This window comes from Grus americana, chromosome 1 (assembly GCF_028858705.1).
Source record: "Grus americana isolate bGruAme1 chromosome 1, bGruAme1.mat, whole genome shotgun sequence".
In the NCBI taxonomy this organism is placed as follows: domain Eukaryota; kingdom Metazoa; phylum Chordata; class Aves; order Gruiformes; family Gruidae; genus Grus; species Grus americana.
Window position 1 is genome coordinate 52,238,311 of NC_072852.1, and position 23,678 is coordinate 52,261,988.

The window sequence follows — 23,678 nt, forward strand, 5'->3', positions numbered from 1 at the left end:
TAGAAATGTCTCTCGAAGTGTGTGTGTCATACTGGGAAACATAAAAGCTATAAGGTCACATGTTGAAGATAAAATCTATGCAATTTCATTCATCATCTAAAAATCTTAGAATTAGTTTGGGCTGAACAGAAGTGGCAGTGAGTTGCGCTCCATTTGACCAAAAGCATTTGAGAACAGTAAAAGCAGTTTAATTATATTCAGATGCTATGGTGATATTTGGCAGTAGAAATACCTTGGTTAAGTTATATTCAGAGATTAGGTTAGAACAAAATAGACAGATGGGAGACAAAGGAGGGGGGGAGAAGAGGCTGATAAAATGCATCTAAAGTTCTAGCTCAGACCTTTAATTAATTAGCCTGGAAAAGACATTGCAGAAGAACAGATTGAAAGATTTAAGCAGCACGGTGACCTCTAAAATAGTTAATCTTTGCAGTTAGATTAGACCTCACGGTTATTCAAAGATTCTTGGAATACTCTTTCCCTGTTTTCCTGGGTTGCTCATTTAGGTGCTATAGGCTCTTTCGACACACAGCAACACGACATTCCTGAAATGACAAAAAATCATAGACAATTAGACTGCACACAGGAGGTAATTCCTTATAAATCTTTCACTAAGAAGGCAAACCTAATGAAATCATACACGCAAGTGATGCTTTTAATCGAAACATGTTGGGTCATGTGCTTTCTTCCACAGCAACATACAGGGAAAGCAAAACATTCAGGAAAGCAAAAATGTGCCAGAGGAAGAGGAGTGTAAAAGCAGTAATTCTCCCCAAACACTCCTTCCTGATCAAGCACCACAGCCTTCCACAAGTGGGTAGGGTAGAAGAAGAAAATGTTGGAGTCTCCAAAACATCATTCCCTTAAGACTGAAGGCAGATTTCTAATTGCAACCCAGCAGTAATTCTCAGTCACAGCCTCTGTCACGAGGAACTGGAACATGCTCCCCGAGGGAAAAAGAGGTCCCTGGGAGGAGGGGAGAAGCTCCAACTTCTTTGCTGAGGTCCTACCATCTGCAGAGTATACGTGTTTCAGGGTGTGAAGAAGGACTTACTCCTTCTTCTGTCTCTGACAGGAAACATTTTAGGTTAAAACTTGCAGAATTTCTTTGTTCCAGAAAATGTGGCATGAGGTTTTGAACTTTTTGATGATGACATGCAATTGTTTTTCCCACTAATCTGATCCAACTTTGAACAAGAGGTTTCTCAGCAGCACACCCAGCTCTGTCGATGCCTGCCATCTAAAACCTTTTCTAAAGCTCACCATTTTACTCTAGATAGCTCAGCAAAAAGCCCAGGAAGAAACAATGCTTGCTGAGGAACAATGTGCAGTCCAATCTCTTGAGTTTCCATGGGTTTGGAGTCAGTGTTACACCCTGGAGGTAGCACTGGACAGCATTGCAGACAACACTTTTCTTGCCAGTGAAGCTGCCTGTGAGATGAGATAAAACTGAGGACCTGACCACTTTGTGAGCAGCATGGATCCCCCGGGACTTTTTGCAGTAATGAAGTTGCTGGCTCTGAAGCCCATGTTTGTCCAGCTACAGGGAAGCGTGAAAGAGAAAAGCCAAACCTGCTAGAGGAACATTCATCAATATTGATGCAACATTTGCAAGGCATTAAATAGTATGTTGTGAAGAGGAACCAAGAATCCTACAAGAATTAGGCTGTCATTCCAACTCAGGTAATTAATTTCTATATACCCACTTTCCAAAATCCCCTGGAAACCCCCCTGCAACCTGGCAGGTGGTTATTCAAGCTAGAATGACTAGAAAATAAGAGAGAAGAATGGTTACGAGTGATTCTCCCACGGAACCTATTGTGTTACTTGTCATAAAGGCAGACACAAATTTGAAGCCTCTTCACTGCAGAGCCTGTAATCTAGAAAGAAATACAAAATGTTTAGAGAGGGTGAAACAATGTATACATTCATTAAATATATTTGCAATTAAAATATTAAATGAAACAACAATTATTTCCAGCTGCTTTCAACTTCGTTCTTGATAATTACACATGATTATAAGCATCTATGTACATTTAAGGAAAATAGTGTACCACAAAGTGACATTACAATTATTTAATTTAATTTAATAATGTAATTACAGTGGGACTCAAGGCTTAGAGTGAAATTACGCTAAAACCTAGACCAACACAGACATGAGCCTCAGCCTGAGGAACTTAAACAGATATCTGGACCCCAGCAAATCTACCTTTATTTTTTTGTTTCCTTCTTTCAGATTGGTTAATTACAGCAGCACACGAGATTTACGAACAGTTTAAAAATATGGTAGAAACAATCTGAAAGGACAGACAAAGCCTGGTTTCTTAATTGATGTAATCTAATAAAAATGAGGCAGAATTATAGTCACAATACTTAGGAATGCTTTGGGGCAATTTTTTTCAACAGAAGGGCAGGTTTATAAATACAGGCTCTTTTACAAACTGCGCTATCGCTAGATAAACAGGAGGCAGAGACATCCTGGGTGCATGTGTTTGTTCAAGGATTGCCTGAACCCATCAGATTAGGACTTTCAGCAGCGGTAACCTGCCTTACTGGTCGAAGGAGAGCTGTCTTTAGTTACTCTTAGTCCTTTATGAGTGCGACAGCTGTTGTCTGGACCAACTCTGAGCAAGGAACAACCATTTCCAAAGCTAAAATCCCAAATCTTCACAGCTTGAGGGCAGGATTCGGGCTTTATAATTAACAGTTGTAATTATAATATGTGCTGATGAATGGATGTGAATTGAGACACAGACGTTGACTAGTGATTCTGCTAAAAACATAACTAGCATTTTTATGACTACATAAACAAACAGGTTTTCTGAGCGGAATTGCATTTGCGGAAGAAAAAGACTCCTACACAACACAAACCTGCAATTTTCCTCATTCATCATCTTTTATTTTTGCATCAGATAATCTTTAAGGATAACTATAAGTCTAGATTAATATAGGCAGGCAGATATCGCGGATGAGAGAGCTTCGTCAACCATTCCGTAAAGCACAGTGTTTTTGTCAAGCACCTAGATGTAGTTTCAACTAATATTTTCTGGATGACATCCATAGTGCTAGAATCAGTAGCCCTGGCCAAAAGCTCCCATTTTCTTCCACTTCCAGCAGAGCTGTCTGAATTCCTTGTGTTTCCAACATATCCTGGTGGTTTTATTCCATTAAACAAGTTCTGCACTTTCTTCTCCAGCATCCATAGGGTAGTATGAAGAGCCCTCATCTAGTGGCCATCCAACCTCCAGCATGGCAGCTTTGTTTAGGTTTCCACCTCACTATCTAGACGAAAAAGGACTGGTGCTGTAAAAAAAAAATTCTAGTGCTGTCAACCAAGTTACAGCATAATAAACGAAAGAAACATTTTAATTCTTATGCTTTTTTTTTTTTTAAAGGCTTGGTGTTATTTACTTTTTGTAAAAGAAAAGAAGTTATACTGGTGTTGAGAGTTTGTTCTCTCAGATCTCCACACCAATAACTGGTCAAGGCAACTCTGGAGTGTTTCTGCTTCTTCTCTTGTTCACAAAATCAGTGAAAGATAAATGTAGAAGATGAATGCTGGTACCTCCAGTTCTCAGTCCAACATTGCATATTGGTACCATAAAAGTTTCTCTGACTATTGTGGTTTTGCAAAACTGGGTCTTCAGCTGTAGTTCCCAAACAAAGGTTGATTCCTGCATCCTAATGACTTTAACACTTACAGCAAGGACTTCATCCACTATGCACTTTAAATTAGGAAATACGCTATCTCAAGTTAAACATTTCAATGCTTCTTTATTTGGGAAACACGAAATGAGGATATAGCGGACCTCACATCTGTATTCTGAAATTCAGAATGACTTCTAAAAGGGAATTATTTGAGGAAAATAACAAAGTTACATAATTTGGTGTGCCAGTACCGCGTTATTCTTGCTCCCCCATGGCATGTTAGAAGATGAGAAGGAAGAAACCTGACAGACGTCCACAAGAAACTCGCGGTTTGCTCACCGCCAGCTGTTCGGATGCTATTGACTAATGCTTAGTGGCCAACTGTGACGATCTTTTTAATTCCATCAAAGCATACTTTTGTTCCCAAAGACATTGTAAGCAACAACCCAATAGAGTAATAAAAAATAATCATAGCTTCTGTGTCATTGCATGTCAAGAACATTCTGAACTGCAGTTATTGTGCTGGAATGATAAATCTTGTAACTGTTAAAAGAAATAGCAGCGCAGTATCAATTTTGAAGTATTGTGCACTGAATATCACTGATGCACTGGGCAGACAGAAGATAATGTCACTCACTGAGAATTTCCAAGTAAACTTAGAAATAGACAGTACAATGCAGATATATGAGACATGAGAAAAGAAATAAAGGATGTAAACTCCAAACACTGGAAATGTGTCCCATTTAATAAATCCAAACCAACAATTTAGATCTGAGGTCTACAGCTTGAGGGTCAAAACCTAATTCCCAGTCAGCAGACTACTACTGGTTCATCTCCGAGATACGATGTGGAGTTGGAAGATGCAGCTCACATTTGACAATGTGAGTGCCCCTTGGCTTTTACTATGTCATTTCCCTCGATTTATGTTGTTGTGTCATGTTGCACCGCTTCTGTATTTCGCTATCTATGTGAGACGTCCAGCTCGGGAAGGCAGCCAGCGTATCCAACAAGCTACTGCACACCACTGACCCCTCAACCTCCACCAACCCAAAGTGGAGGCGCCCAACGCTTCGCCCCGCTGCAACCTGAACCTCCAGTTGGGTGGGACAAGGACGGCCACCCCTCGCAGGGCCAGCGCCTCGCCGAGGCCCCTCGTGATGCTCCGGGAGGACGAAGCACTGCTCCTGAGCTCTCCATAAGCATCTCTCAGCAGTCACCCGGGGAGAAGCAGGGGTGCTTATGCCAAGCCACTTCGGCCGGCTGGTAGCCGGGTGCCGCCGGTGGGCCAAGCGCTGGGCCGGCGGGAAGCTCCTCCCCAGGGGTGTAGCACAGGAAGAGGTGGAGGTCGGGGGAGCCGGCGGAGCTCCCTGCGAGCCCGTGGAGTTACCGTTACCCATTTTACTATGTGTGTGTCTTATATTACAGCCATGCTGCACATCAGTGGCCAGAGCGAGGGGAGAGGGGAGGAAAAGCCTGTTTACACAGACTGCAAACCGCCTGGGGAATAATGCAGGAAAGGAAGTGAGCCGGCTCTCTGTCTGACTGCTCTGACTTCCTGCTCGCTCTCTCACACAGGCACACACACACACACCCCGGCCGAAAAAAAAAAAAAGAAAAAAAAAGGGGGAAAAAAAATCAGGATCTCATTACAAGAGCAACAGAGCGTTTGCAGAAGACTGTCAGCATGGAGAACCAGGGGATTTTACCCAGCTCCCTCTAAACTACCAGGAGAGAGCGGAAAAGTCCCTCAGGCTCTGGGTAGGTACAAGTGCTGCTGCGCCTGCCCCGACTCCTGCAAAGTTTTGGGGGGCTTCGGGGAGGGGAAGGGGGGCCGGCGGCTGCTGCGCCCCCTTCGCTGGTGGGGCAGCGGGACGAACACGGCGGGGCAAACCGCGGGCTGGAGGTGAGGAGCACCGGGGGGCAGCGCGGGGAGAGGGGCTCGGTGCCCCACACGGAGCCAGGGGGCCCGGGGGTCCTGCCCCGGGGCCCAGCCCGGCCAGCGCGGCAGTAGCAAAGGGCAGGGGGCGGCGGTTGGAGGGTGCGCGGCGCTGGGGGTGCTCCCGCCGCCTCAGGGGCCCCCCGCGCCGGTCGAGGGCTGCCCCGGGGCCCCGCCGGCCCCCAGGAGCTGGTGTAGGTGAGGGGACGGAGCGTGTGGGGGGCGGGCAGGGGAAGGGGCCGGGGTGTGAGGGGAGGCAGGGCCAGGAGGGGGGCGCTGCCTGACAGGGCGCAGCGGGTCGGGGGGAGCCCTGGGACCCCTCGCCGCCCCGCAGCCCCCTCGACTGTACCGGGTCTTATCCTGCCCCCCTCCCCGGCGGTGTCCGGCTGCCGGGGCCGCGTGGGCCTGCCCCGTACGAGGAGCATCATGATAACGGCGTTTGGGGCGGTGGGGGCCGCCCGGGTGCCTGTCACGGCGGCGGTGGGCGCCGCGGGGTCCCCGGCGCCTCTGCGAGGCCGAGCGGGGCCGGGGAGAGGCGGAGGGGGGGGGGGGAAGGGGGGAAGGGAAGGCTCCTGCAGAAACTGCAGAAGGGGCTTTAAAAAAGAAAAAAAAAAGTGTCGGGAGAGTTTCTGGCTTGTCTGGAAACAGCAAGACTAATTGCCATGCGCTTCCGGTTTGAAACTGGCAGCAGACAACATCTTGAAAATGAGTCACTGCAGCTCACAAAGAAACTCTGTGGTTTTCTCCCTCTCAGGTTTATATATTTGCTCCTTTTTACAGTTTCCTTTGTAGTCTTCTGCGTTCTCCCCGGCCCTCCCCCTCCCCGCTTTTCTTAGCCAGCCCCGGCCCCAAGACCCCTTGGCCGAGGTGGATAGTTTCCACGACCAACCGAAAAAACACTAAAAATGTTTGTAAGGGAAGGGGGAAAAAAAAAGAGAGAGAGAGAAAGGGAGAGAAAGTGGAGAGTTGTTTTTGGATCTGGCTTTGCTGAAGGTTAGAGGGACTCTGATGCTGCAGGGGGAAAAAGTTCCCTGAATTTTCCACTGGCTGCAGGAAGAGAGCCCATTTAGTCATGGCTAAGTAATGTCTGCACACACACCAACTAATCTCATTAGGAGTTTCCGTTCCCTAACACAGGAGGGTTTTGTGAAGCCCTGTCAGCCTTTCTAACGTTGCTGTTGAAAGGGAGACAAGTTACATCTTTATTTACTTAGGGGTGTAGCGCTAAGACAAGTTTATACAATGCAGCATCTTTTCGATCATGAGGACTCCAACTTCAAATGTCAATGGTTTCATTTAATTTCAAGCAGAACGTCGTGGTTCAGCTTGTATTTTACTCATACAGACTTGTTGATTATTTCAGATTAAATGTGTTTTATGCATAAATAGTTCACAGGGTGAAGTGCAGAAATGGGGTACACAGAAGGCTGCATTATGATAAGCATGTTTGGTGCGTCTGTGACAATTGTATGTAACTGCATGATTAAAAGACTCTTGTGCCAAGATACTGAGGTGATGGGCATGTTTGAAAAGTATGTTCACTCACATAACCTTCCTGTATTGGTGCTTTAAATACCTAATTTTCAAGTGATTTTGTACATATCACTTTTGACTTAGTGGTTTGTGTAATTATTTCATGATGATTTATTTTCATAGCAGTCATGAAAAAAGTCTGTGTTCAGAATTAGAAAGATTTTTGCCATGCCCCACTGATCTTTAATTTAAATTACAAGTTAACAACTTTAAAAAAAGTCAGGAGCAAACAAAGAAAATGGAGTCTTGCTTGCAAGCGGGTTCTAACTTAAAGAAATGACCAAAAAAATGTGAATAAAATTGCATGTAATAGGAAATAACACTTAGGTACTTACTTGAATTATCATGTGATAGCATTAAACTAGCAAATATTGTGCAAAAAAGTCGTACTTGGATGGAGAACTAATTGCAGTATACCACGTGTTTACCTTTGAGGATCTTCAGTGTTTCCTGTACTTCCTATGTCCAAGCTGCACAGAAAAGTTCTTCATTAACATCACTTTACAGAGAACTTTTATGAGTGGATTAGTGACACAATCTTCAGACAGATGCCTCTTGATTTCCTAGTTGGGCAGAGAAGAATTTTTAGAACAGTATGTAAAACAGCAAATGCCTAATCTCTGTTTCAGTTGAATGCAGTCATCAGGTAATGAGAACTATTTTCTGGTTTTGGAGTTTTATTTCTTTCATAAAATTCTAAATTTTAGAGAGAGAGGTGCATTACTAGGCATGATGTTGAAAAATCTGTTGAATATGTTATGGAACTGTTAGTGTGGCACACAACACCAAAACTCTTACTGAAGAGCATTCCCTAGCTCTTATTATCTCCCTTTGAAACATGGACATTAACTTGTCTACTTATTGCATTAACTCTTGCTAGAATTTCAGTTTGCCATCTGCTGAATCAGTGTAGGTGAAGCACATACATTCATACATACATATATATATATGGTCTATCTACACTATATACATTTCATATATTTTATTCACTCAGCATAAGTAGAACCATCTTGATGTCCTCAAAGAAAAACAGATGTAGTAGTGATGTACTGGTTGTGTGTTCTGTATATTTGAAAGAGTGAATGAGAAGCAATGCATAGATGTTTTAAAAATACAGCAGTTCTGTTTGAAACAGAAAAAAATCCAGTTATCAAATAGTACATGATGATTTCCATTCAAATAATAAAAATGTTTTAAAAGCGTTTTCACTGTAAGTATGATTTTATTCTTTACCCGTTCTAATTTATGAATTAAAAAAGCATGTGAGAAGAGTATTCACTATCTGCTAATGGTGAGATATTATCTTAATTACTTTTATCTCGATGTTCCAAATCACCTCCTTGAGTTGTTCCTAAAAAGAAAAAAAAACTACAGGCTTATATCCTTTCTGGTATCACCAACTCCACCTAGATGTAACAGCTGAAACAAGCAACAATCTCAGGGAGAAACTCAGCTACAGCCTTCCTTGTAACTATGTTTATGATGCTTTCATATGTACAAATCTGTTCTGTTTTATTCTTTAGCAGTTCTCACTGCTTACTGATTCACAGCCATTCTTTGCTCCTCTTACTTAATGTTACTTAATTAAACTTGAATCATGAAAACAAATCAAGTATCTCACTCCAAAGACTGAAGCATTCCCATTTGCTGTGCATGAAGTCTAGTTACATAAACTTTACCTTCTCGTTGTAATGCCCTTCTTGGGATGGAGGCCAGCTTCAGGGTGTGTTATGACAGAGGTATTCTTGTGGGAAGGTATTACTGCTTAAGTGACTTCATATAACTGAAGCTGAAACCTACCTTAGTTTAAAAATCTGTTCTGGAGGACTTAGCACAGAAGGAAAGTCATTTTGCAGGTTCACCAAGCTGCGTGGAGCTTGTTGCTTGCTCTGAAGGTCATATATTTACATGTAGGAAGATAGTTATATATAATCTTAGGGGCACTGAAGTCCATCAGCTGTTACAGAAAATGGAAATCTCTGCCCTGGGAATGCAATCACATGGCAACATGTTGCTTCAGAAAATCAAAGAAAAGAAATAGGTGCGGAAATAAAAAGTCATTTGGCTACTAAAGATAAGGGAGAGTGGATAAGGCATACAGTTATTTGGGATGCATGTATTTATAAGAAGTTATTTCAGCTGGTTTATCTTGGTGACATCATTTAAAATTTGTATGCTTATGTAGTTACAGTTATCTCTGAGTGGTTCTCTGTGATACTACTAGGTAATCTAAGATAGAAAAGAACTCATAAATGAGGTAGTACTTTCCAGAAGGATATGGCAGGTTGGACTCACTTGTGCACTTCAGATTGTTTATCAGCCCATGTTTTTTTTCTGGTGGCTGTGGCTCCAACGTGCAGCACGCCTGGATGCTGCTGCTTGAATCTGTCTGAGCCATGACACTGATTATAGGACACTGTTAGCCTGGGCCAGTTTCAAAGAGTACTGTTGGTTTTGAGTTGCTGTGTATCTTTTGCAACCACACCCAGTGGTTCATGCAATAGGCTGTCACTTAGGGGCCTTTGAAAATCATGTTACGCTGTGTATCCTTGAGTTGATTCACCGTGGCTTTCTCCTCGGTGTTTCCCACAATAGGGAATCTCACAGTCTTGAATCATTAGGCAGATGTTTACTCTGTCTGTGGCTTGGTAAATGAATCAACTAATATTGTGGAGGCTGCTGAGAGCTCTTGAAAGACAGAATATGTCTGTTCTCATGTTGAAGTATTACGTTGAATAATGAATGATTAAAGAATTAGTCATGATTTTGAGGAGAATGTCAAGGTATAGGTACAGGAAGTCCAGCACACTGCACTGCAAAATACAAGGCTGCATGTATGGAAACAAAGCGGGTGAAGCACAAAGTACCTCTTATCTGAGCACTTCACAAAGAGAAAATGCATCTTTGTGCTTAAAACTTTCTTTAACTCACTGTGGTTTTATATGCCAGTGTTTATATCAGAATTCAGATTCTTAAGGGTTTGCTGTTAAGAGTGGATTTTAATTCAAATGCTTTTTCAAGGAGGCTTGCTGCATTTCTAAAAGCAAAAACTAAAGCGAATACCTTCCATAAGCATTGATATGAAAATATCACTAAGGCACTACCTGCCAGCTAATTCAATACCAATTAATAGCCGTGTAGTCATTCTGCATTTTGTATGAATACTGTGGGAGTTTTTGCAGTACCAAAAAGTACCCTGGTATTGATCTGCTTAATCAATGTAAGTCACGGTCAGTTATCTCACAGTGTACTGAATAACTAAATATTTAAGTAATTATTTTAAAGTTATATTACACTTAAGAACATCAGAAAACAAATTTTGCCATACCCTAAGCGGATACAACTCAGTTGAAAACTATACTTTTTTTATTCCTATGGAGTTACGGTTACCAACACCACATCTGATTTTGGCCTGCTTGCTCAAGTAGCATTGCTGTAACTGTCTAGAGCAGTGAGGTTTGTCCTCTTTGTGTCTGTGGATCCGTCATTATTATTGAGCAGTTGTGCAGATGCCTATGTTGCAGTTGAGCCTAACTGTAGTAGTATTGTGGTACTTTTGCCTCTCCTTCAGGAGGAATCCACTGACCCCTGCATGCGTGGGCCACATGTTGAAAACTGCTCACCTGTATGATGAGACCTATGAACTTTTAAGATAAATATCAATCAACTGTGTAAAGAAAGGTTTCTAAAGACTATACCGTGTGCTTTGTCTACATCTGAGCGGTTAGATACAGTTCAGGGTCTTCAGGAGAAGAATTTCTGTAGAAAGCCACAAACTTATGTTGTTTTGATCTTTTAAAGCACTTAGGCATGTATTTATTTTTGAGTGTGTCAGCACTTCTGTTAATGCACTAAGACTAACTGCATGTTGCAAACATTTAAATGGTAGCGTAGGCCTCGAATGTAACTAAGACATTGGAGTAGCTCTTGCTTGCTCGGTGCAAGTATTCTTCCAGTCTTCCATAGCTTTGCTCTAAATTATGCAGTGTCAGGACGTACTGAGTGGGTGAAGGATACTGCCCATTCTCTGGCTTCCCCCAGACCCATTTCAGAGAGGCATTTCAATTACGTCTGTGTCTCTGCTTGCCAATTTACTACTCGGTATTTGAAGATTTGGAATATAGCTTGGATAATCTTTGCACATAGCAATTACTACATGTTAATGTATTTTGGCTATCATGCAAGCAGCCCTGTCTTAGTTTCTTCAGCTTTAAAGTATACATTTTTTCAATCTTGTGGATCCTAATTTGAAGATCATTTGAGGTGCTACGAGAGAAAAACTTACATCTTACACATTGTCTTTTAGTTTTAGCTGTCGTTCAATTATGTAATGGATAACTGGGTTGTAATTTTTATGATTATTACCAATCATTCAAAATAGGTCAAAGCTTTCTAAGCACTACCTTAAGTATTAAGTCCTGTTAATACAATTTTACAAGATGGGTCTTTATCTGAAAATATTAGTGAACAAGCAAAGAAGTTTGTGTAAAATATGCTCTCATAGTTGTACAAAAAAGAGTAGACTTGGATTATATACTTCATCTAAAGAATCAAAATGTCTTTAATCACATGTCCTCCTATAAGTTTCCCATCCTCATTTTGCAAACCAGCTGACAGTTCGTCTGGAAACCAGGTTTCCATTATGTATCCATTTGCCTCTAATGTGGTGACAGCATCTCTTTACTGTATCTCTGTACATTTGCTCATCTCTTTTTTTTTTTTGATATTAAGAAAATTGATCAGATGTATTTTAGTTTAAGCTCTTTGGGAAGGATGCTAATGAGTGTTATTGTTTTTAAATGTTTATATTGTGGTAAAGTTGAGTGGCTTCTGTTGTATCAAGTCACAATACAGCACAAACAAAAAGTCTATAGACTCAAGTACAACTATTATCTCTTCCCAGCAATTAACAGTAATTCAGGGGAAGAGACAATCTTTAAAAAGCATTTAGAAAGTAAGAACAAATTCCTGTTGCAGCTCTGTTAGCAAAATCTGAAGAAAGTTGACTACCTTCAGAGAATTTCTTCCATGCTATACTAATATAGCTGAGATGGGAATGTGGGTTTAGATTCCAGATATAGACCTTTGTGAAGTCTGGTGACTCAGAGCAGACTCAGAGCAACTGGCGTGTGTGGTTAGTTTAGCAAGCTGTGAGCGTGGAATAGGGCTGGTATAGAAAGTATGACTGCAGCACTCCTTCAGTACTGCTGCTTCAGTACTGGAGCTCTGTGATGCAAATGCTTCCGAAACGGAGCAGTATCAGTGCTGGATTGATTCCTTGGGAGTAGGGTAAAATAAAACTGTGCAATCTCATCCAAGTTGAGGAGAGGTGATAATGTCTTGTCTTTACGTTTTATTTACATATGGAATCTTATCCAGGATTCAGCGTACAAATCAAAATAGTGGTTGTTATGTATCCTGAGCAGCAGAGACACTAACAAACCAGTTGGTGTATTGATGTCACTTCTAAACCTAGGCAATCTAGCACTTTGTATACAGCAAAGTTTGCTGTAATCATCGAAATAGTGTCTCATTTGTCTCTCCTTCATAGTTCGTAGCAGCCATGGGAATTTAAGTAGATGGGACACAGACAATACAGGACAGTAACAACCAGATCTTCTGTTGGCTGAAATCTCATGTATTTTATGGTACAGTCTGTTGGGTATTCCAGTGTTTAATGAACGATGTTAGGGGAAATGTGTAGGTGTGACCTTCAGGTTCTTGTTGGTGTAGTAGACAAGTGAATAATGTCAGAAGATAAGAATCTTTTAATTCGGTTTCAGTTCAGCTTACATATGCTAAACATGCCTATCAGAACTTTGATTAGCACTGAAAAAGGAGGAGAATAGCAGATTTTTGAGATTTTGACATATAAGAGTGATTCTTAATATAGGTTTTTACTAGGAGACCGTTGCGCACAAAAATAATAGCATTTAAAGTGAAAAATACAGACCTTGACTAATGCTGTGACTAGTTGCTCATTTTTTATGACTGAGGAACTTACACCCCAGGTCGTGCACCAAGACCTGTTGCAATAACGCTAATGTTTTGGGAGAAAATCCTCCAGGTAAAATGTCTCTCTATGTTACCATCTGCTGAACTGTGTTACACCATTTTCAGTATAATGCTATGACTGACTTCTCTTGCAAGCCTGTATGTTATTTAATAGTTTAACGGCTCATTTTGCTAATCCAGCAAATTCTGAAAATTCAGTGTGCATAGGAAGGCGAGCTCTGACTGCCAGCGTAAGCTGCGATGATCTTGCTGTGCTTCAGGTCTCGCGGAAATTGCCAGCCACCTCGCTTTGCTTTGCCTGAACAGAACTCCCAGGACTGCATTTCCTGTCCTTTTGGCCAGGTTCCCCTCTGCTCACGGTATTGAAAATCCTGCTTGTTTATCTAAGTTTCTGGTCTAGGAAAAATCAATCGAGAGGGGAAGATTAGTTTAAAAAGCTGGATATGAAATGTATTGAAAGCAACATTTGAGACAGTTGATAGTATTAATACACTATTTAAAATATTAGAGCCACTAGCATAAGTTACAAAGCATTTGGTCTGCTGTCACAAAATTGGAAATTTTAATACTTCAGTTTAAGAAGGGAGTACAGATAAGGAAAAAGCATTTGCATTTGGGAGTAATCATGGCTTAATATGTCAAGTAAACTTTCAGAATAGCCACTGCTCCTGAAGGCTGTATCCTCTGCCCTCTTTAGCTATTTTTTGGTTTTGTATTCATGCATATTTTCTCTGAATTTATCAAAGGGACTGTCAGAAATTTTATATAGGACAGTCAAATAATCATGATCTGTATCCTACTGATGCTGACAAAAATGTAAGAGAAAGTCATATGGGAAAAATAAACATATAAGGCTGGCTTTGAAAGCAGAAGTCCCTCGGATTGCAGTGTAGCGTATTGCCAGCATGCCACAGATGTGCACCACATGAGCAGACAGAAAGCAGTTGTGAGGAGTCTGCATTCATTTTACGTCTGTCCCAAGGTGAATGGTTGGAGCCACTATGGGATTTCTGTAGTTTTGTTTACGGGTAGCTTTAGAAATAGTTGAGCAGGTTACATTTTTTACGCCTTTCACAGGGAGGCAACTAGCCATATTCCCTCCTGCTAAGGGCTTTTACTCCAGTCGGATTAAAACTGTTTCTTGAACTGCATTCTTATGGAGATTCTGAAAACAGTTGTGTTTTAGAGGCGGTGTCATCACACCTCTGCTTGGCAGGCGATCAGTCCTTTGTTGTATTAATTTGGAGGCTGCAGAACTTTCTTCCTTTGGACATCTGCCTGAGCCTTTCTTTGACTTAGTTAAAAAAATTAAAAACTGCAAACACTGTGTTACCAAATACACCTACTGGAAGCATTACTGGACATGTGTGTGAGTGCTTTCTTTTCTGCAGTGGAACTTGATGTTATCCTATAATATTTTGCTAGATCTTGCCGCTGTCTCTTTTGTGTTGCTCTTAACTGCAGGAGTCTGTCTATTTTTTTTAAATGTGCTGGGCCAGAACAGTGGGTATTCTTGCTTGAGAAGGAGACCTTGTAAATTATTACTGTAAATATTCTTTTAAATTAGAATATAAAGTTAAGACTATTGTGCAGGAGCGGCAGAGTAGGCATACCTCATGTGACTCTGTTAAGTACATTGGCCAGCAAAACCCTCTGTGTGCTTTTTTGGCACATCCTGAAACCAGTCTGGGTTTGTGTGGCAATATTACTGTAGTTTTGCAGCAAATCGGAACTTGTGTGCAGGGGCGCTCTCTAACTTTTTTCTAATGTTTCCACTGGGTGGTGCTGCAGGAATTCCTTTTTTTTTTTCTTTTTTTTTTTTTTCACTTGAATCTGCATTTCCCAGAAAGACGCCTCTAAAATATAATAGGAGGAAGTCCTGGTTTAGAAAGTTTTTGCAGTTTCAACACAATGGAAGAACTCAGAGGATGCTCTGGCAGGAAATGTCCTGGTTGCTGGATGTGGAAAAATTACCAGCATTCTGTATCATACACACAGTCAGTTCCCTAAAGTGCCCTGGGTATGGATTGCACCATTAGTTTGATTTATTACCTTTAACAGAGAAAGTTCTGCATCAAGTTAAAACAGGTATATTTACACACTTAGTCGCGAGCTTATTTTTTCAAGGCCAATTAAATTAGCAGTAAGATCTCCTTTGATGAGTATTTGAAAATGTTCTGAGTAAACAAATTGATATTTGTTTTTCCTCCTTTCTGGCAGAATCACTGACTTTTCACCAACCACATCCTATTTATCACCCTTCAAGCATCTCTGTTGAGAAATAAAGTGTGAGGACTGACTCAGACTTTTGCCTTGTTCTTTCAAACATTTCTAGGCAAACATTTGGGCAGATTTGGCAGTTGTCTTTAATTTCTCATGATATACTCATTGTTATACAGAGGAATTTTCAGTGGAGAATGTTATGACTGACCGATTTTTGATTATTCTAGAAAAGTTCCTTTTCTCAATCAGCACCCTTTTGCTTCTGTAATCAAATGCAAAACAAGTGTCCTTCAATTTTTTACAGAAACTAAAATGTGAGGAAAAATTGAACAGCTTACAAATCCTCTAGGCCAACTTTCCATACAGACATTCACTTTAGATCTATGTTAAAAATGTATATAGCTGAAACAGCTGGGGACTACCTTTTTCCGTACTTTTCTCTAAATATACTCTTTGATATTTGTCATTATGGAATGGAATTGTTTTGTAATTTCCAACATGAGGTTTTTAAAATTCATGTAACGGTTTATTTTATAAGTATTAATATACTTTGAAATGAGTATGGTTTAGCAAAATCTCAATTTCTAGTATTGAGAAACGGTGGTTAAAAAAATAATGACGAAACAGTCATTTTCTTTCACATGTTATTGCAGCAGTCATCTCAAGGGTTAAAATGAACCTGAGACACTTAGAAAAATAAAACCAGAGCTGCTATTACAAACTGGGACAGATGTAGGAGGCCAGGTTTCCTGTGGCCCATTTTCCAGTTTCCTGGCTGCAACCTGCAGAAATAAAGGAAGCCGCATGCTAACGTGAATGAGAAGCTAACAATGCCCCACGTCACGCTGCTCAAAGAAACGTGCTGTTGGCCAGAATTAGGATACAAAAGCAGTAAATAGATGTACAAAAAATATACACACGTTTTCCAGAGTAGTTGGGGGCGGGGGGGGGAAGGCATCTGTTACAGAGAAGTGCTGTGTGCTTGCAAAAGCATGCGCTTGCCTGTAAGGGAAATGTAAGTGGAGGTGTGTGCCTGCTGTGGTGGGGCATACAAAAAGGAGCTGAATCTTTTGCAGCTGCGTTGGCTGCAGAAGGAATCAGCAGTTTCTTCATACACTAAGGGAAATTAATTTCCCTGTTCTGACGCTGCCTCTTAATCCTTTTCATGTACGTGTCTGATCACCATCTCTCTGTGACTACCTGTAGTGCATAATGCTGGCTAACACCTTTTATGTCTTCCTGATTTAATTGATCTCCAGCTGTTTTTTTTCAGCCTCTGGGCTCCCCAGCCAGTCTGTCCCACTCAGCTGTCCCTCCTCTGCCCCACGTCTCACGACCTGGTTTATAGTTCAGAGTCCCAGATGTTCCTCTGTGGACCCTCTAAAGCAACAAGGGGCTGGTTTTGATCCTAAAGCCTGGAGGGATTCCTAGTTTTAGCCTTCAGAACTTGTTCATGTTGATTGCCCAGGATCAGCAGTGTATCTCTTTATTTTAGAAAGGCTGTGGGGGAGCCAACATGAGTGGGAAGAAGGAATCCAGGTAGGAAACCTGGAGTATGTGGGAGAATGGAAGATAAGAACACAGCTGTAACATAGTTGTATGGAAGCTAAGGACCTCTGCAGAGGTCCTGAATGCTACAGAGCTGCTTTCCAGCTTTCTGCCTTTTTATTCTAGCTTTTCCTATGCAAGAGTCCTACAAAACTTAATGCCCCAGAAAGTATCCTACTTATCTCACAGTTCATGTCATAAATCTTTCTAATACTAAGCTTTTCATTTAGCTAGGTTCGTCTCTGAGCCTCCTGGTTTTCTACTGCCTGGATTTAAGATAGCTTGCTTACTTGTTTTATTTTGCCCAGCAAGTTAATTACTTTTTTTGGACCTTAATGCCACTTTACTGACATTTCATAATATGGAATTTCATATGTATTATCTTGGTCAAAAAAAAAAGGTAATGCAGCTCATCAGCACGTTTTCATACGTCTTAACCACTTCTAGTGTAACTTGCGTAATGTTTTCATAACGTGTGCTCATACTGGTAGATGTCAGTCTCCAGACACTAAGGGGAGAGCCAGTGTTTGGCTTTTGGACCCCTCACCTAATTGAGGAGTTTGGGCACCCCCTTTACAGGAGAATCATCTCTTTGATGGGATGCTTTGCCCTGTGGATGTCTCTGTCCTTTTCTATTATTCGCTAAAGGGAGAGCTTCAGTGTTGACTTTGCTGCCACTCCAAGTTTAGGCATTTCCGTTAGTCCCTTAACTTGGTTGAAATGAACAGGGGCAGTATTATCAGCACAGATACTCTGAGTTGCCTCCTTCCTGCATCAGTCCTGAACTTAAAATTTGATGTGTGGAGATCGCATTGTATCACGCTGATCCTGCAGTTGGTAGGCTTTGTATGGGACACACACACCATGTTTGAAAGAATGTAAATTGGTAATGCAGAGGGTGTTAGTGTGGTTACCAGTCACAGCTGCCTGAGAAATGGACTTTCAGAAAACTCGGTCCTGAAATACCCTTTTGCTGTCTAACACAGCATTTCAAAGTATAATTCCTTCTAGCTGTGCCAATGATTATTTGCATCAGTGATAGTGGAACTGATCACAAAGTAAAATTACTAAGCTATTTAGGTCAGGTCAACCTAGCAAATTTTGTTTCATGGCTTAGAAAATATCTTTGACTGTCAAATGTATTGTATAACTATTTTAAAAAATGTTAAGATGGCAAACACACCACATGTAAAAGTTAATGGATGAAAAAAATAATTGACTCTTTTGTCTATATGAATTTTGATTAGGCTTTCCATGACACAGAAATATGTTTCTTACATAGGTTGCCTGTCTTATTCTCTACCATAGATGAATGTCACTATCTAGAAAAGTGATTTTTTAAAAACTATTTTTCTTCTAATCCGTGTAATTCACTGTGTGGTTCCATGTATTATTTATTGCCCAGCATTCAAATCCTTTACTGAGCACAGAAGTAACGGGAATATTTATTATTACTGTTTAATATTAATAAAGAGTTGAATGAAATGTGAAATACATGCCCTGTAGGAAGTGACCACATCCTAACAACCACTTCTGTCAAATTAAGGCAAGACGCTGAATTCCCTTTGAGTCAGTAAAAATTCAAAAGAATTAGAAAATACATAAATGAAATACAATGTTTTCTGAAGATTTCCGACTCCTCCCAATCATAATTTATAATAACCTTTAATACAGCTAGCACATTTTCGGTTAAATTACATGCCTTGTAATACATCTGTCATGTGATTCTTTTGCTCCACCACTCAAATGAGGCACAAGTTAAGGCTTAGTACACTGTGTGGCCACATTGTCCTCCCCAGAGGATAGTTAATGCTTTGTGGAACCCCAACATGGTGCCCATAGAGAAAGGCAGGTTAATACTTCTGTTGACGTGGTTGGAAATGAAATATTTTGCGTCAGTTTAGAAATCCTGTCACTGCAAGATTTTAGATTTTTACTATTCCCCTGCAAATCACAATTTAGAGAATGGAAATGAGATGCGAAGATTAACACCACTTTACCGAATACAAGGTATTTAAGATTTTACATCTCCATATATGCTGAGCACAAAGCTTCTGTTAAAGGTAGTTACAGCTGTGGATATTCAGTGCAGCTCTGACCTGAATGCCTCAAGTTGGGTGCTTAGAAGAAAAGGACTGTGCAATTCATGATAAGCTGAAAATGTAATTTGCATGATTTGCCTCAGGTAGGAATCATATACATACTGTTATACAAGCAATATGGGAAGCTTTTACAGGAAGTCAGTGGCAGATGGAGGGATGGAGTAGAATGCAGTATTGAGCTGGCTTAATCCCATTTCTGTATGGGCAGACTTGGGTCATATCCAGTAGAAGATTTATGCATGTACCAATTAAGCACATCAGTGCTGAATTCTGAGGTGCGCAGGTCCTTTATAAAGCCTGTTCAGAGCTACGCATTTGGAGAGTTGATGGTAAGGCAGCAGGGTTGTGGGGAGCTGCCTAAATCTAATCCCTCCACAGCCATCTGCCCTGGATCCAGCACCTGAATTCCCCCCCCTCCCCCGATTATGTGTGTATCTCACCTGCTTGAAGAACTGAATCACCAAGAACTGAACCACTTTGAAAAAAGGTGGCGGTAACCTTTTATGTAATAACCTGATGGAACTCACCTCTCCTTAGTCACCGGGACAGATAGTGTGGAGCGGGTACTCCTGTAGGATGTTCTCACCCAGGCTTGCACTGTTCAAGCATTTGACATTACGCCCATGGCTGAGTCACCACGAGGCCCACACTCAGCAGATAAAATGGAATCCAAAACTGTTTACATTTTACAAACAATAAGCATCAGAAAAAAGGATCGTAATGGAAAGTATAGTGTAACTTTAGCTGTAGGTTACCCTATGAGTGTTCTTGGGCAGAGGTGAATGGGGATGATGGAGCACACTGCAGCAAAATGTGTTTCACTCTGAATTCAGTTCCAGCGAAACGCTCTGAAGAGGCATGATCGCTGATGATCTGAAGGAAGACGTAATTTAAGGTCTGGATGAGAGAGTTGCATGTCTGAAGTATTGTATTGTTTTGGCTAATGGCATGGTGGCGGGGTTTGTATTGGTGCTTCAATAGCTCCCTTCCATCTTTAATTTCCTCCACTGAAGTTCTACCAACAGGTGTTTCTAGCATGGGACACCTGTACACATTTTAATACAATTTTGAAGAAAGCTATTTATGAGTTTAATTTTCCAGAGCATAAAATGTTCTGTTTGTGATTTCTTGTTTGGAAATTATGCAAAGTATAGCTGTGTAATACGTGAGGTGCAGAAACTAAGATAATTTTAAAGCAATATGGTTTTATATACCTACACATGTATAGTGAAATAAGTTGCAAAATTTATAAATGTTAATGAAAAAGTATGTATATATCATTCCAGATTAATAGGGATACTTTATTAGCTATGATGTTATAGATAAATAATCTGTTAAAGATGTTAATACTTGCACAGATGGTGTAGTTTAAAGGAACTTTTAAAGCCTGTAAAGTGAATATATAACTTTCAGGTATATTTAATTCTAGCTACACATTTTTTCTTGCTTTACGCTGTGTGGAAAAGGATTTGTATAAAGTGATTAAAAAAATGAAATTAAGCAAATGCAAACCTTTGAAAGTGCCAAATCATCCATATAGGCAGTTCTGTTTCGAGGATGCCTAGCAGTCCTGGGAGCCTCTGCTGTCTCTTGAAGGTGCTATGTAGTTACTGTGGTACACAGCTGGGTGTCAGGGATAGATATTTCCATCCCTGTCATTCAGACTGGATTCACAGTTAATTAGAGAAATGAGGCTTTTGCAGGGATAATAAAACCATCATTAATTCTACAAACCCTTGTTTGGCCAGTGTACTTGCTCCAAATTCAGTTTTTCTGTAGAACTATTGACAACATGCTCTAGTATCTTTCACTTGCTTTTACACTAGTGAGGCGTATGCAATTTATTTTCCCTTATACTAGTGAAGCTTATGCAACATGATTTCCTTAGCGCTGGGGTAGACTTGAAGAGGTACATCTTCGCTCAGCCGCCTGCTGTCCTGTTCCATGTGGTAGGTAGATGGATGTCTTGTGCCCTCTTGTGGTCAACACACCAAGGGAAACATCAGGCAGGAAGCCTGGCATGTTCTGCCCATGTAAAAGCATCAGCTTGTTTAGATAAAGACAAAAATATCCATTGTTACGTGTACAATAAGTCAGGTAATAATTAGCACCATAGTCAGTTAACCCAGCAATACAGTCATCTTTAAATCTGTGTTAGTTAGACATAACATGTCCAAATTAAGTATCAGAAGAGGCCAAGAAAAAAATGCTTTGATACAGTGTCAACATGCTAAGGCTGGCAATGTTGTTGAAGGTGGGGGGAAAATCTCATTTGGTAGTTCTGTAGTTTTAAAAGGTCGATTTTAACTACATCTTCATTACAATAATAAATTGTCTTCATAGGTAATGCTTCCAAGTTTTAAGTTGTGTATGTGCCTGTGCTAAGTTAGAATGTAGTCATTCTTAAGTTTATGCTTCTATTGCAGTGCCTGAAAAAAAGGTTTATTCTAGGGAGGGCTTAGTAGCACGGGCAGTTAGTGGAGAAAAAAAATATTCAAACAACCTTTAGCAGAGAAAAAATATTCAAACAACTTTAGAAGTAAGACTTGGGCACTGTTAAAAATATTCCTAGTTCTCAGTTGTATGTAGGATAGTGAAAGGAAAGATCCCAGTTAGAGAAAGGTTCAGGGTAAACATCACTTGCTTCATTGTGCTTAAGTGTACTGAACTTATGGCATTTCTACAAAACAGAAAATATCTTTTGCACTATTTGAGTTGGCAAACAGAAGCAGCAAGAGCCATTTCAGGCCCTGGAAGAAACAAAATATGCAGAAGGACATATGACACTAGGAAGGCGGGTGCGTGTGGTGGGAGGGGGAAAGAGTGTGGTTTCTGGTCCTCTAACCAAAGGCAACTGCTCTGGTCTTCTCTTTTCCTCCCCTTCTTCACAGTGACATATCCAAACGAGTTCAGTATACTTCTCATGACAGTAAACAGCAGTTTTTCTGCTCATTTCAGTGGATAGTTCCATCGTCTTTTTTTTTTTTTTTTTTCTTCCCCTCTATATGTTCCTTTGAAGGGTGGTTGCATACAATGAATTGAAGACAGCAACTGGAGATGACCCTCTACCATGTGAACTAAGCGGGCAATGCTTTTCTAAATGCTTACTCAATTTTATGTGTCCCTTCAGAAAATAGCCATGGAAAAAATACTGAAATGGGAGTGCAAGACTTGTAGGTGTTGTGGATGTTTGGTTGTAAATGATATAGTAGCTTCTTTTGTTCAGTTACGTAGGATGACTCCTACACAGAGCTTATTACTGACATGAGCATTGGGTGGAACACCTGCTCCCAAATGTTTTTCACACTGTTGCTCTCCTTTGTCCCTTGTAGGTATGGAGAGTGCAATCACACTGTGGCAGTTCCTTTTGCAGTTGCTGCTAGACCAGAAACATGAGCACCTGATTTGCTGGACGTCTAATGATGGCGAATTCAAGCTACTCAAGGCAGAAGAAGTGGCTAAGCTGTGGGGACTCAGAAAAAACAAAACTAATATGAATTATGACAAGCTGAGCCGAGCGCTCAGATACTATTATGACAAGGTAAATTTTGTTATTCTCATGCAGACTAAGAAAATAGAAATGCTACCATTTAATATTTCACCTCTATGTGGAAGCTATTCAAAAGTTGCTCTTAACTAGTTTTTACAACAGACAACAGTATTGAAGGCAATCACAGTGGAGGTAAGAGGGCAGCTAAAAGGTGCATGGGAAAACACTGCACATCCCATTTCCTGAGGAGGGGAGGTTTTCACCTAGGTTTATTTACACTTAATGATGTTTTCATGTGTTTATGCATTTGGCTACCCAATATTTTCTGTAGCTTTTGACAACAATAAAATAACTGTTGATAACAGAGAACTGTTTGATTATTACAGCCTGCATAGGATCTTCTGGAATGCAGGGAGGTGGTAGAAAGCAGTGATACTGCGATGCAGCAGGCAGACTGGCAGCTTTACCAGCAGGTATCACCTATGTCAGAACAAGGAAAAGACACAAACATACAACCTAGAGGGTGGGGCTGAGTTTTCAGTTTTCATGGGGGACAACTTTTGGAGCATAGATCTTGTTGGCCAGAGTTTTTAGGTAGACTTGCCTGAGCTTTCTGGTAAATCTTTTCTACAACTGTATTGGGTCCTAATTTATTAGCTGGAAGTACAACGCTGAAACACTTCTACAGCTATGACAGTGCAGTATTACCTCAGCAAGACCTCACTGTAACTATTCCTTTGTTAATGCTCAGTGTTTCTAAGAGTTTGGAAGTTTTCCACTATGTCATTTTAGGACAAAATCTATGTTAGCTTCAACAGGAGTCTAGATTATATGTTGCTATCATTTAATTAGGAGCAATATATATGAGAGAGCACTAATGTGATGTCTTACTGGATGAAAATGCAGAATAAGAGCAGCAAACAGAGGGAGAAGTGGGTGTCAGAGCAGGGATATGTTTGGGTCTATTGGTCTCATACTGAGCTCATCTCAGGTGGACTGTATGTGCTGTAGAATGTTAAATTTACTCCCACTTGAGAACTTACCTTCTGGCTATCTCAAGTCAAAATAGTGGTAGGGGTTTCTTCATCAATTTTTTTCTGCCCTTGCAAGACCTACTGAATTTTGCCTCTCCTTCACGGAGATATCTGCTGAGGTTTGATAGAACTAATAAGACCCAAGGAGT

At 40.8% G+C, this 23,678-nt stretch overlaps 1 protein-coding gene across 1 annotated transcript in view; it reads left to right on the forward strand.

Annotated features, from left to right (window-relative positions):
* Positions 1–4,959: 4,959 nt before the first annotated feature.
* ELK3 (ETS transcription factor ELK3) overlaps positions 4,960–23,678 on the forward strand; it is a 40,037-nt gene continuing 21,318 nt past the window's right edge. The window contains exons 1-2 of the mRNA XM_054804771.1: positions 4,960–5,406; positions 22,338–22,546. Of these exons, the coding sequence (XP_054660746.1) occupies positions 22,340–22,546 (207 nt within the window). The 5' untranslated portion in view covers positions 4,960–5,406; positions 22,338–22,339. The remainder of the gene's footprint in view (positions 5,407–22,337; positions 22,547–23,678) is intronic.